The 13,636-nt window shown below is 52.9% G+C and overlaps 1 protein-coding gene across 2 annotated transcripts; it reads right to left on the reverse strand.

The window, feature by feature from the left end:
• Positions 1 to 7,666: 7,666 nt before the first annotated feature.
• Positions 7,667 to 10,127, reverse strand: LOC125520696 (uncharacterized). 2 transcript variants are annotated; one of them, XM_087534434.1, is made up of 4 exons: positions 9,876 to 10,127; positions 9,673 to 9,796; positions 9,272 to 9,596; positions 7,667 to 8,329 (listed from the first exon to the last, which is right to left on the reverse strand). In XM_087534434.1, exons 1-4 carry the CDS (start codon positions 9,966 to 9,968, stop codon positions 8,254 to 8,256), a joined length of 618 nt encoding a protein of 205 aa, XP_087390560.1. In that variant the 5' UTR covers positions 9,969 to 10,127; the 3' UTR covers positions 7,667 to 8,253. The 2 variants fall into 2 exon arrangements, with proteins under 2 accessions (XP_087390560.1, XP_048541619.1); XM_048685662.2 differs by having other exon boundaries at positions 7,667 to 8,323; positions 9,276 to 9,596; positions 9,876 to 10,126.
• Between the last annotated feature and the right edge of the window lie 3,509 nt (positions 10,128 to 13,636).

Below are 13,636 nucleotides of genomic sequence, written 5' to 3' on the forward strand. Positions count from 1 at the left end.
CAAAAGGTTACGACGGCAGAAAAGTATTTTGGAGACGGTTCTGGTCGTTTGAGAATATTTGAGGATTTATAAAGCTGAGAGGCAGATCAGTGGACTCACGAGGGACCCATAAGCCAGGCCCCCCTAGGGCGCGCCCTAAGGGCTTGTGGTGCCATCAAGACTCTTCTGACTTCATTTCCAAGTTCCCTGGATGTCTTCTGGTCCAAGAAAAATCATTGTAAAGTTTTATTCCGTTTGGACTCCGTTTGATATTCCTTTTGTGTAAAACTCAAAAAATAAGAAAAAAAACAAAAACTGACACTGGGCTCTAGGTTAATAAGTTAGTCCCAAAAATAATATAAAATAGCATATTAATGCATACAAAACATCCAAAACAGATAATATAATAGCATGGAACAATCGAAAATTATAGATACGTTGAAGATGTATCATGCCTCGTTGCTTTGCAGTGGGCCTGTTCATCGACTCTTCATTGGATCTAGCAATGGTGGAGGCTCAGCATCTTTACTGGCGCGCGCCTTAGTGGCGCTGGAGTTGGGCGGCAGCCGCTGGAGTCGGTGTGTGCAAAAAATCCCAGGAATGGTTCTGTATTTTTCAATCTTCTAGGGCTCTATCTATAGCGTTTTAGGACAAATGTTGTTCCCTGGTCTGTCTTTTAGTTTCCATGTGCGTTGCTCCATGTAACTTGATTTTCTATTAAAGAAATACGTGGTTGCTCTAAAATAAAAACCTTATGCTCGACCCCAACGGCGACGACGCCAACAACCTGTTAACTACGGGTCCGTCAGCGTGAAGGGGTTAGCACCGATATGTCACGTTGGATCTTAGGTTACCTGGCCCAATATGTCGGCGCTAAAGCGCCTTGGTGCCTACTTGGACGACTTTGGCGCCAACCCCAAGGGCCAGCCTATCGGTGTATAAAAATAGGAACCTTTCTGTACCCCTTTACTTGTGCACGGGCAATCGTAGCCTCACCTGCGACCATGCTTGGTGGGGCAGAGGAAGGAAAGGTACAAGACTGCCAAGGTAGCACTCAGGCCAGAGGCATGGAGAGCGAAGGGGCAAGATGGGCTTCCCCCGGCAAGACCCTTGCCAGGGCGGCCTACATAGCCCCGGCAAGAACCTTGCCGGGTCGACTTGCCCCACACCAGCGAGGCCGCCACCCTTGAGCATGAGGGCTCTGACACCATTGACAACGTCAAGACCAAGACTCAGGGACGTTTTATGGTGGCATGCAGATCTTTGTGAAGACCAAAGGCCTGCGAATCTAAATAAGAACCAGAAGACGAAGACCCCCGGCAAGATCCTTGCCGGGGACGGCCGATGACCCCCGACAGGATCCTTGCTGGGGACGCCCGCGAGACCCCGGCAAGACCCTTGCCGGGGACATCTGCGGGGCCATGGCTAGGCCCGCACCTACCAACTTGCTGCCCCGTGGCCGTTCCGACGCGGCAACCAGCCCGCCAACTAGGTAAGCGCCTGCGTGGCAGCATGCAGCTTCTAGGCCAACTAGTCAAGCACCTGCGTGGTGGCATGCAGATCTTTGTGAAGACCCTGTCACCGCACCAGCACAGCAACTAGCCAACCAGCATGGCGCTGCATGCCTCGTCAGCTTGGACGCGCATCGAAGCAAGGCCAGGCGGCGATGGACGGGACGAGCTCTGTTGCCGCCCCCGATAAAGCAAGAGGGCACGTAGGTAGCGCATTAAATGCGTTTGTCCTATGGTGACAAGCGATAAACTTGTACACTATAGATACTTTCCACCTCCTGTGTGCCACTGTGGCGACCCCTTTGACATATAAAAGGAGGCCCGAGGTGTACTGTGGAAGGATTCAGACTTTTTGGACTGGGCACGCATAGTAGCTAGTCCAAGAGCTAAAGAACACCAAATATACACAAAAGCAGGACTAGGGTTTTACGCATCATTTGCGGCCCGAACCTGGGTAAAAAAAACCTCGTGCTGATCGGTAGACTTGCTCTTTGCGCAACTCCACGCCCCGCCAACCGTAGAAGGGATCCCCTGGGATCCCATGGGTGTCGTTTCCCCGACAGCTTTGGCGCGCCAGGTAGGGGGCGATGGGGCTGTGAAATCTGGTCTAGAAGTCAACGCATCGACTCCTTCATCGTGATGGCTCCAAAGAAGAGGGCAACATCAACCAGCCACACTCCGGTGCCATCAACCAGGCGAGCTGTGTTGTCTGCGGCCGCAACGACCATCTGCGTGGCGACGGAAAAGCTAAGTCACGCAAAACCTTGAGCAATTTACCTTTTTGTATAGGGTTATTTTCCTCGAAGGATTTTGCTCATTGTATGGAAAACCTGCATGCAAGGGAACCCTTCCGCTATTGGCAACGCCCTTGTTCTTTTTTAAGTCCGCTCAACAGTTCAAGCGGCTGCGCTGAGAAAGGCAAGGTGGCTTTCCCGGCAGCAAGCGCCCCCGGCAGGCTGCTAAGGATCCGTTCCTCAAAGCGCCACATCACGGGTTTATGAGCCGACAAACCTATCCAACTAAGCGTAGGGTGTGTACATACAAAGAAAAATCAAACGGGAAGATAGCATGCGCCATATCAAAATACTGCAAAGTTATATTACATCAGCGGTTACCGCAGTTCTAACTTAAGATAAAATTATCTTGGTCATGAACTCGCCGCGGCAATGAGAAACAGGGTGGCTAGTCCCGGCGCTGGCCTTCCACCATCTTGACTTCGTCAACGCAGCTAATGATGGGCTCGATACGCTCTTCGAGTGCCTCGAGGTCCGCATCCTTCGGCAAACTCTCAAGCGCGTTAGCGAAGTCGACGCTGGGGTTCCAGAACACCACCTTGGTGAGATCCTTGGTCAGGGCGCCCCGGCAAAGCTTCCGAGCCTCATTGGCCAGATAAGTCGCTCGATTGGAGCGGAGCTGTTCCAAGGCCTCGAGGACGCCCTCGAAAAACAGAGTCAGCCTGGCGCTGGGGCTTATGTTCGCCTCCTGGGAGTACCTGAAGTTCGGCATGTCCATGACAGCTAGCTGCATGGTGAGCCTCTCTGCAACGTCAATGAGGCGGCTGGTCCAGAGATTTATGCTGTCCACATAGCCCTTGTGGGCGGCGGCGTAATCCTACCGCAGCAGCCTCTCCCCCTCAAGGGCCTTGTTCAGGGTGTCCTCACGGGCCCAGACCTCCGAAAGCGTCCCTTCCAAGGTGTCCAATTTTAGCTTCAGATCGTCGATGGAGTCATTGGCCTCGGAGAGCAGCTTGGTCTTGTCGGATACGGTGACCCGCAAATCCGCCAGGGTGCCGGTAGCCGTGTCCCTGTCCTCCGTCAGCTTTGAGATCCCCTTCTTCAGCTCCTCTCACTCCAGCTCTAGCTTCTCCACCTTGCCGACTTGGTCCAGGGCCAGAGCATCAAGTGCATCCTTGTACTTCCGCTCTAGCTCCTGGGTCCACTGCGCAACGATCTTCTCGATTTCCTCGTCCTTTCCGCGGAGTTTGGCGGTGAGCGCCTGTTCACGAGCAACGAGGTCTTCCTCCTAGGTGTCCAGCAAAGCTTGCTGCTACTGCCGATCAGCTTTGTCCTTGGCGGCCTGTTCCTTCGCCGCCTCTTGGGCCTTCTTGATGTCATCCTGCTTCAGGAGAAGCTCCCGCTTGCGCTCATCCAGCTGATCCTGGGCGGTCCTCAGTTCCTCTCGGGCCTCACCGAACCAGACTTGCGTCTGAGCGACGCACTCCTGAAAATCTGCTTCCTCCTTGTCCACAGCCGCCATCCTGGAGTTCACCTTATCCTAGTGGGCACGGTGGAGCGCCTGAAGCTTCTGAAAATTGGCGCTCATGGCCCAGAGGAGCTGCTCCTCTTGGGAACCGCTGTCGCTGGCACTCGGTTCGTCGACAACCTGGATCCCGGCGGTGGCGGGCACCTTGTCGTCGAAAACCTCCCCTTCGGCTGGCGCTCTGGTGCTCGACGTCCCTGGGAGGCGGATGAACAGATCATCGCCCACCCTCAAGTACTTGCCTGGGGCGGGGGCTGCAGGGGAGGAAGGTTGGTTGTCGGCCACCCCCTCCCCGGCAGGCCCCTTGGCGGCCTCCTTGGCGGCAGCCTTGCCGGCCTCCCCGGCAGCAGCCTCGCCGGTCTCCCCGGCAGGCCCCTTGCCGGACTCCCCGGCAGCAGCCTCGTCAATCTCCCCGGCAGACCCCTTGGCGGCCTCCTCGGCGGCGGACTTGGCGGCTTCCCCAACCGCTATCTTGGTGGCCTCAGCCTCGGCATCCTTGGTGACCTCCTCGATGACAGTGTCGATGTCTTCCCGCTCCGTCGAGGGAGGGTATGGAAACCAAAAAGGAGAATGAAGCAAGGCCAAAATCAAGGTTCAGAACAAAGAAAAAGAAAGATCATCGCATGGCAGAGATAGTGAGGGACGGGAGGCAAGCAACTTACCCGTGCCGAATTGAGAGGAAGTGGTTCCCTCCCTGTCAACGTCCGTTGCCGGGACGGAGCCACCAGCGCCCAAGCTTGCCCCCTCTTCCTCAATGCGCATGGGCTCGGCGGTAGATGCCCTTGCCAGTGACACCCCTCTGGGTGGTGTGGTTGACAGGGGCGGCGTGTTAGGGGCGGCCCTCAGCGGCTCCTCCTGTTGCCGCTCTCCTCCTGCGAACCCGGCAAGGTCAGCACCAAGGATTCACACGCCAACGCCCGTCGATGGGGAGTGAATAATGAACTCACACCGCGGGCTGAGACGGGGTTGCGCCGAGGGCTATTGTCCGGGCTGATCACCACCAATGTCGGCGTGCGTGTAGCGCTCGCCGGGGGCTCACCACCCGCCGAAGCTTTGCCTCTCTTCGCCGCCCTCTGGGCTAGCGTCTCCATGTCGTTGTGAAGATAAGATCAAGTTAGGGAAAGATGGCATGGGTGGAGGGTCAGGAAATGATGAGGGGCAAGGTGCTTACTCGTCCTCCTCCACTGGCCTCCTCTTCCTCTTCGGGCTAAAGGACCCAAGGTCGAAATCGGCCTCCGGGGCGGCGTCCGCAAGGGGAGGAGAAGGGGATGGAGTCCTGGGCCGCTTGGACAAGGAGGAGGCGACGACTGTGGCCTTGTTCGCTGCCGCAGCCCTCATCTGGTGCGCGGGCTGCACCTGAGCCCGTTCGCGTTGCGCGGTCTTGCCGGGCCGAACCGGCTTGCTGGAACTAGCCTGCCGCAGGACGCGTTTCCTCCCTGGGGCCGAGGAGTCATCCGCACCGATCTCCTCTTCGGTCGACTCCTCGACCACTTCTTCAACAGGGGGAACCCCAGCGCCGGCGCCGCTGGGTTCCCCTGCAGACCCCGTCCACTCGGAAAACTCCCTCTCTTCTGCGGCCACGTCGGCCTCGTCCTCCACAGTGCCGAGGCTGCCAGCCTCCTCGGCAAGTGCTGCCTCCTCCGCCCTGGCGGCAATGTACGCCAGCTCTTCCTCAGTGGTGTCACGGATGAGCTGCGGCTCGTCACAAACATACCTCTCCGACAAGTTGTCGAAGAATGCCTGCACCAGCTCCGCCTTTGGCTCAGCCCAGGTCGAATCGAGGCCGTGCACGTTGAAAACTGGCATCATGGCGATGATGGCGGTCCGGCAAGAGTTGTTGCTCAAAGGGACTACCCCCGCTGGCAACCCGAACAGGCCGTCAGACTTGCCGGCCTTGCCGGTCTCTCGACCTTGCCGGTCCTCTCGACCCTGCCGACCTTGTCAACCTTGAGCTGGAAAAGCCTCTGACAAAGATGGGCATGTTGTAGCACCGTGAAGTTGTGGTTCAGGCCGGGGCGGAGCCTCATGATATCGGCCACATTCCTGAAGTCCCAGGCTGGCCTCCCCTTATTGTGCAGTGGGGCAATCCGGCGGCGGATGAAGTCAGCCCCGATCATCTCGAGAGTGAGCCTGGCCGAGGTGAGGCGATGGATCCTGGTGGTGACAACCGTGAGCTTCTTGTTGTCAGCGTCGAGCTCGCCCCAGTCCTTGCCGCGGACCGACGGCCTCCGACGGACCTGGCAGAACTCCTGCAGATCTGCCTCCTCGATCCAGCACCACCGGCCCCACCACTCGTCCCACCTCTCCTTCTGGGCACCCTCTGGGTACGTGCCCCTGCTCTGGGTCCTCGGAATCCAAGTGATGCAGCCAGAGATGGCGCCCCCTGACTGAATGCGAGGGGTGAAGTAATGGCGGAAGAGCGCCGTGCTGGGGAGCACTCCGGCGAAGCCCTCACAAAGATGGGCAAAGAAGGCCATGCACGCCACGGTGTTCGGCGTAAGGTCCAGAAGGTGGAATTCGTAGGTGTGCATGATGTCGTTGAAGAAATCTAAAAAGGGGGGGCAGAGCCCGCAAGAGAAGTAGTCAACAAAGAAAGGGTATCAATTCGGACCGGCCTTGGCGAAGGAGGCGGGGACGATGCGTGTGGCGGGATCCTCGACGTTTCCCTTCCCCACAGGGGCCTAAACTTCTCCTTGAGGGTGAGCGCGTCGACCGTCGAGGTGAAGAGGGCGTACTCGGCCCGCAGCTCCACCAACTCGCTTTCCGGCGCCTCCTTCCTCCCGACGTCCTTGGACGCTCCCTTGTTCTTGCTTGCCTTGGGTGCCATGGCGGCTGAGAAGGGGTGAGGGATCTAGAGCAATAGGGGCACGGCGGCGGCAAACAGAGGCGAAAGCTTCGATTTGTGCTTGGAGAAAAAGAGGGGAACGGCGGTTCCAAGATTGGAAAAGGCGCGGAGGGTAAATAAGCAGCGCCCCGGCGGCTTCCTCTTTTTTATGGGGAAGACGCGGGCCGCCTCTTTACTATTCACCGCAGGGTGACGCAAGCGTGCAGCGACCGTTCCACGCACGACCCCCACATAACGCACCCAACGTGGGTCATGGGGAAGCGCAACTGGCGAGGAAGTTACTGTGGATAAAACTCTGCCACGCGTGCCCGCGCACCGTTCTAGGCCTGGCCCAACAACGCTTCGCGCTTATATGTGGCCTAGGCCCGGGGACTCCCGTCGGTGTACAAAAGTAGGAGCCTTTCTGTACCCCTTTACTTGTGCACGGGCAGTCGTAGCCTCACCTGCGACCATGCTTGGCGGGGCAGAGGAAGGAAAGGTACTTGACTGCAAAGGTAGCACTCAAGCCAGAGGCATGGAGAGTGAATGGGCAAGATGGGCTTCCCCTGGTAAGACCCTTGCCGGGGCGGCCTACATAGCCCCGATAAGAGCCTTGCCGGGGCGTCTTGCCCCACACCAGCGAGGCCGCCACCCTTGAGCCTGAGGGCTTTGACACCATCAACAACGTCAAGACCAAGACTCAGGGACGCCCGCATGGTGGCATGCAGATCTTTGTGAAGACCAAAGGCCTGCGAATGTAAATAAGAACCAGAAGATCGAGGGAAGAAAAGCTTTCCCCAGTCGCCTTGCGAGAGAGGGAAGAAAAACTATGGTGTTTAGTGGCTAACCAGGTAGGCCTACTTGCAGCCGACTTTTTTAGAAACATCTCCAATAGATTATGTATATTTGAAGATGTAAAATCAGGTGATATATAATTTATCACCAAAAATAATATTTTTACATCTCTAAAAGGTCTCAACTTTAAGAGTTGATGTATATTTGGTGATGTAAACCTTCTACTCCAACAGATTAAGTAAATACGGCTACCGGCCATGCGGCGGCAGTGATGCAGCCTAGCAGTTCAGCCACACAATTAAACTAAAAATTATCCCAAACTAAAACTTAAATTTTCATCTGGTCATAACAATGCCCTCTTCTTCCGTCAGGTCAAATTCCTCATCCAACGAGGAATCACCCACGAAAGAGGAGTCACGTGAGCTCATCTACAATACGAAAATCACCGACAAACTACATCATGCCCAATAAAAAACTCCTGGTTCGCACATTTTTTACCTTGAGAAATTTGTCAAATATGTTGCGTGCGAGGTGGAAGAAACCGGACAGCGGTGGATCGAAGCATTAATTGGCAGCACAAAAGCCCGTCTGGGGTATGCGTCAGCTGCATCAACAGCCTCTGGACGGCCACGCGGCTGCCGGAGGACTCCACTCGCTGCGATGCATCGGCGGTGGCAATAACCAAAAGCAGTCGGTTCGGCGGGGTTGTGATGGTCGTGGCGGAGCTGCCAGGGAAGACTGCCAAGTGGTGCTACACCCATTAGGGCCGCCGAAGCTGTGGCGACCTCCGAATCGGCCGTGTGGAAGGGTTGGGGATGGACGAACGAGCGGCAGCATTTTCAGGCATAAATCACCGACGGCGGAGTGAGGCAGGTGACCGAACTTTCATGCAGAGCCTTGAGTTGCCTGCATGTCGCCCTGCTTCATGCCGGGCATCCTTATCAATACATCTCTCCTGTTTTCATGTAAAAGCTACAAGTTAGCAGACTGGAAGGCCCAATGGATGGCTATAAAACTGACTCCATTTATATTTTGATGATCTGTCCACACAACAAACTTTCTAATTCTTGTTGTAATTGCCAGGATAGAGTTGAGTGCTCCTATTACTGTGCATACGCAGTTGGTAGTTGCTCATCAAGTTAGTCAGTTTTGTCAATTAATTGCCAATGGATCAAGTCTTACTTGAAACTCAACAATGCATACATCCATCCACTTACTTCTGATAAGGAAGAACCAGCCATAGAAATAAAGAGATCTGATTTCATCGGAAAAATAAACATTATTTAGTGATGAGTGTACGGTCCTTGGGAGGTGAGGTACCATAAAACCAACAGGTCCAACTTTGACATCCAAAACGGACAGGGTAAAGTCATACATACATAATTCAAGTGCACATTTAGCGGACTGGCACGCCCAATGGATGCTCCCATTTATATTTGAACTGTCCACAAAACAAACTTTCTTGATCAAACTAAACAGCTGCTCCTAGTGCGCAACTGTTACTGCTATTGAGTGGAATGCAATTACAAACCTAGTTGCTATCTGTTTCGTCAATTAATCGACAATGACTAAAGTCTACTGGAAACTCAACTGTTTATACATACATCCACTTACTTGTACTATGGCAGAACCAGGCATAGAATTAACAATATCTGATTTCATCAGATGGAAAGGTTGGCACAGGAAGAAGAGTATGTTCAAGCTAGTGGTACTACAAGGATTGAGGGAGGGAACAAAATTATCTAGTGATGAGTGTATGGTCCAATTTGACATCCAAAACAAGGTAAATCATAAAAACTTATATATACCAGGTCCAATTTGACATCGAAAACAAAACGGGTAAAGTAATATGCGATTCAAGCTAGCAAGTGCATATTCAAGGATAAATAAATTGCAGAAGAAGAGACCTTTCTGTTGCTTGGCCCAGGCAGACTTGACCATCTCGTTGTACTCGGTGATGTTAACTCCGTTGGGAAAGGCCAGCAATTTCCGTTTCTCCTCGGCTGTAAAGTCTGCGAAACAGCTTACCTGTGGAAGCACACCACTCTCCTCGACGGACGGGAGCTGCGATTCCATCATCTCGAGGGCGGCCTTGAACAATTCGAACCGCATAGCCTTCTCTTCCTCATCTCGGTATGTCTTTTCGTGCTCGATGATCCAACTCTCAAACCTCTGCTTCATGTCCGGCTTCTTAAACTTGACCTTGTGGTTCAGCTTGCCAGCAGCAGCTACACAAGAAGACGGGACAGGTATGAGGTGGTGGTTCCTGACATGAAACGCAGCTAACGAAGAGGAGGAATCTACCTGATGCATCAACACCTGCGCCTTGCTTGAAATGCAGAATCACCAACCCCCCACCACCACCAGCCATCAGACCCGCGGCAAAAACATAAGCACCAAGAAGGCCATTACCGATGGCGAGATCGCTCTGTATCGATCGGGATGAGAAATATGACGGAGGTGCCTGGAGTTGCAGATCTGAGTAAAAGCAACGGGGGAAAACTCACCAAGAAGTGCAGAGAGCGCGCAGGAGCAGTCCTTGGGGTCGCACGTGGCGAGAACCCCCGTGCGAGGAGGGAACCCACGGCCCGCCGGAACATGATGCCTCTTCCTTCGCCTCCTCCGCGATTTCCTTTTCGCTTGTCTCCGTCGCCGCCTCGCCTCGATTCGATTCTAGGGTTTCGCTGCCGATGGGCACGGGGGACAATTTATCTCACGGACGGGAGGACCTCAACTGCTGCTCACTTTTCTGTTTTCCCGCTTCCTGAGGGTGTTTTGCGTAAAGTACCGGACTTCCGGTGTCTTCTTGCTGCTGCGTGTGCATCTGCTACTACTGGACATCACGTGGTACGTACTTTCCCAAATTAAATAAGAGAAACGTTTCCCTACGGACGACCGGCCCAGCGCTCGGCCGGTCGCCCCTCGCTCGCTCGCGTTGCTATACGGAAACGGAATGGGCCACGTGACTTTTGATGGGCCTTCAAGCAAGATGTCCTTTCTCTTATCCGTTGTTCTAAAAAAAGGACCTTCATGTAACTATTTTTTTCTCTGCTTTGTTTCTTCCTCTTGCCTTGTTGCTTCTCTCCTCTCTCTTTTAAGCACAGCGTGAGCTCGTCAACACCAACAGCATGACCTCATGCTGCTTCTGTGAGCACCCCTCCCCCAATGCTGCAAGTATGTATTTCCCCACATGCCTCATACTGCTGCCCCGCCGATGCTACATCCGGAGAGATTTTTTGCTCGAATTGGTGGCATTTTTTTGCTAGAATTAGCGTTGCGTTTTTTGCTGCGTGTGTGCTTCAACAAGCTCTGTGCAACCGCAAAGCTGCAACCGGCACCTGAAAGAGCTAAAACCGTCCATGAAAATCTTCAAGCGGATATGGCGGAAATTAGGGGGCGGCCAGTGCTGCAACTATTGACAAAAATAGGTTCAACCCTATATTGAAAAATCCTCAATCAAGCACTATGCAACGGAAAAAGTTTCAACTGTTGACAGAAAAGCTTCAACCCTAGATGAAAAAAGCTTCAACCAGACAGTGTGCAACAGAAAAAGTTACAACCATTGATATAAAAAGCTTCAACCGTAGATGAAAAAAGCTTCAACCGTAGATGAAAAAAGCTTCAACTGATGACCGACAATGGAAAAAAACTTCATAGAGGCTCGTGTTTCTACGGAAGCTGAACCGGGCGTTAGCAGGTACTGGAACTAGTGAAGACCAATGCTACAACCGATGATGCTTCAGCCGGTGATGGCAAAGCCGCAACCGTGCAATTCATAGCTACAACCCGGCATGAAAAGAGTTGTAACCAACGAGCACGGAAGATGCGACCGGCGATGAAAATAGCTACAACCATCGAGCACGGAAGCTGCAACCAGTGACAAAAAAGCTACCACCGACAAGCCCAAAAGCTACAATTGGCGTGCAAAAAAGCTGCAACCGTCGAGTGATTTTATTGTAGCTCGCCCAGATCTGCCTACGAGAGCTTCCGCTCGAGTTTCCAATGACGACTCGAATCCAGTTGAAGCTAGCTCTTCATGCATGTGGTATTGTAGATCCATTAAGCTGCTTGCATGCTTGCTTGCAAGTTAGCTTTGCACGTAGGACCTACACTCCGCGATTTGATCTACTTTCTAAATCCAACACGGAGAGTGGTGTCGGGCGAGTGCGGGCGGCGCGGCTAGTTGAGGACGAGCCCAGTGGCCGGCAGGAGTGGGCGGCGTGTTGGACCGGCGAGCTGTGCGGGGCTTTTCTTTTTGTGTGTGTTGAGACCAGAGGTTCGGAACGGGAAGACGAGAAAATCTAACGATACGGGACGTTTTGATCCAACGGGCGCGCTGACCGGCCGAAATTTTGGGCCAGTCCGCCGGCGCCTATCGTTGCCCATTAAATAATGGCCCTGTTTGAATACTCTAACACAGTTAGAGTTAGAGTTATTTTCTAACCCACTCTAACTCAAATAAGCACCTCTCCACCAGAATAGTTGGGTTAGATGGAACTAACCCACTCTAACCCTACCTGTTTGGATACTTTTGGGTTATTTAAGCCCCCAACTAACTCAAACTAGCTCTAACCCCATGATCCAAACAGGGCCAATAACCGAATATAGTATCAGATGAGATCTACCATTTTCATTTGGGATCAACTGAAATATATAAATAACAATGTTCAGTTCTACAGGAGATTCATCTGCAATTATTTTGAAACAATGGAAATAATTTGTGCGATTTGGGAAGTAATCCTTCTTCTAGCCACCACGGAAAAACTATTTTGGAATCTGTTTGGCTCTTGGGGCACTTCAACTGCCGACACATTGTGCTATGTACCCTAAGATCCGGTTTGGCATTTCGGTGCTAACCCCTCCGTGCCGACGTACCCGAATGGCCAGTGGTCTCCCTCCTCGCGCCAGGAGGATAGGAGCAAGCACTTGGCCGCGACGCGCTGGCACGCGCTTGGCCACCTCCTGCTTGCTGCCGACCGCCTGGAGTTGGCTAAGGACGCCACAAACGTCCCCAAGCCCAACCCTCTCACTCTCGCCCTCGTTCCTCGCCTCTCGCCTGCACTCCACGCCATGTCACCGAGGTTGTGTCGCTGCGTTTACGTAGCCATCGCCTCCTCCTTGACCTCTAGCCATCACCATCATTGACTTCCTCCTCGGCCACCGTGGGTCACCACCTTCGATTCGCTGTCTTTGACGCCTCCCAGATCCCGCTGAGCCTGTCTTCGAGTGCGTTGTCATCCCCCGGGTTCCCCCCGTAACCCCACATCTTTTTGTTTGCCGTAGCCGCCAATTCGATGCAAGCCGTCGAGCATCGCAACACGAGCTCGACGCCGGCGTCACTCCGGTGACCTTAGGGTCACGTGTTGGTGTCCATCGCACTTGCAGCGACGTGTAGATGTCGTAGGTGAGAAGAACTGGTCGTTCTGAATGCCGTAGTGTCGTTTCCGTCGAGGTTCGAGCTCCGACCGCTGCGGAAGTGGACACCGCCGTCGCTTGAGGCTAGCTCCGGCGAAGCTTTTGGCACCAACGAATGTGTGAGAGTAACAACTCTTCGTAGATGGTCTCCGCCGCTGGTTTGGTCGCCGGAGGATGATTTCCGAGCCGCTCCACCATCTCGGCACACGCCGGCGGCTAATCGCCGATCAGGTTAGCCGGGTTTGATTGCTAATGCCCTCCCCTGGGTCACTGACTTGTGGTCCTAGGCCCCGCTCATTTTTAGTTAGGGTCAAAAATTAATACAAATTAACCCAGGTAATTAGATGAGTCGCTGACAAGGGGTCTCACTGATCAGGTTTGACATTGTTGTCTGCTGATGCAATGCTGATGTCGTAAAGCTTTTTTTGGATTTAAAATAAATTAGAAATGATTTATTTATTTATACAAAATTGCCTAAATTTAAAAAATCATATAAATTCAACCATAACTCAGATGAAATAATTTATATAAAAAAATCCAACTATCAGTCTGTACCATCTACATGCTTGTTTGGACTACTTAAAGTTGATGTTTAGGTCAATTCAATTAAAAGGCATTGAAATGCTTTATCTGAAGTTTGAATTTGAATCTTTGGTTCAAATCAACTTCAATTAATTATGTTGCTAATTGCATTAGCTCAATCAACAACATGTTGCCATGTCATGATCATGCATCATATTGTTGCATTTTCGTCAATTGAATGTTGTTCTTTGTTTGTCGGTGTTTGTTCGTTCTCTGTAAAAGACGATTCTGACGTAGTGATGACACCGATGAAGAGCAGTACTATCTTCAG

Source organism: Triticum urartu, chromosome 7A (assembly GCF_056163025.1).
Source record: "Triticum urartu cultivar PI428250 chromosome 7A, HENAU_Tu73, whole genome shotgun sequence".
Classification (NCBI taxonomy): Eukaryota; Viridiplantae; Streptophyta; class Magnoliopsida; order Poales; family Poaceae; genus Triticum; species Triticum urartu.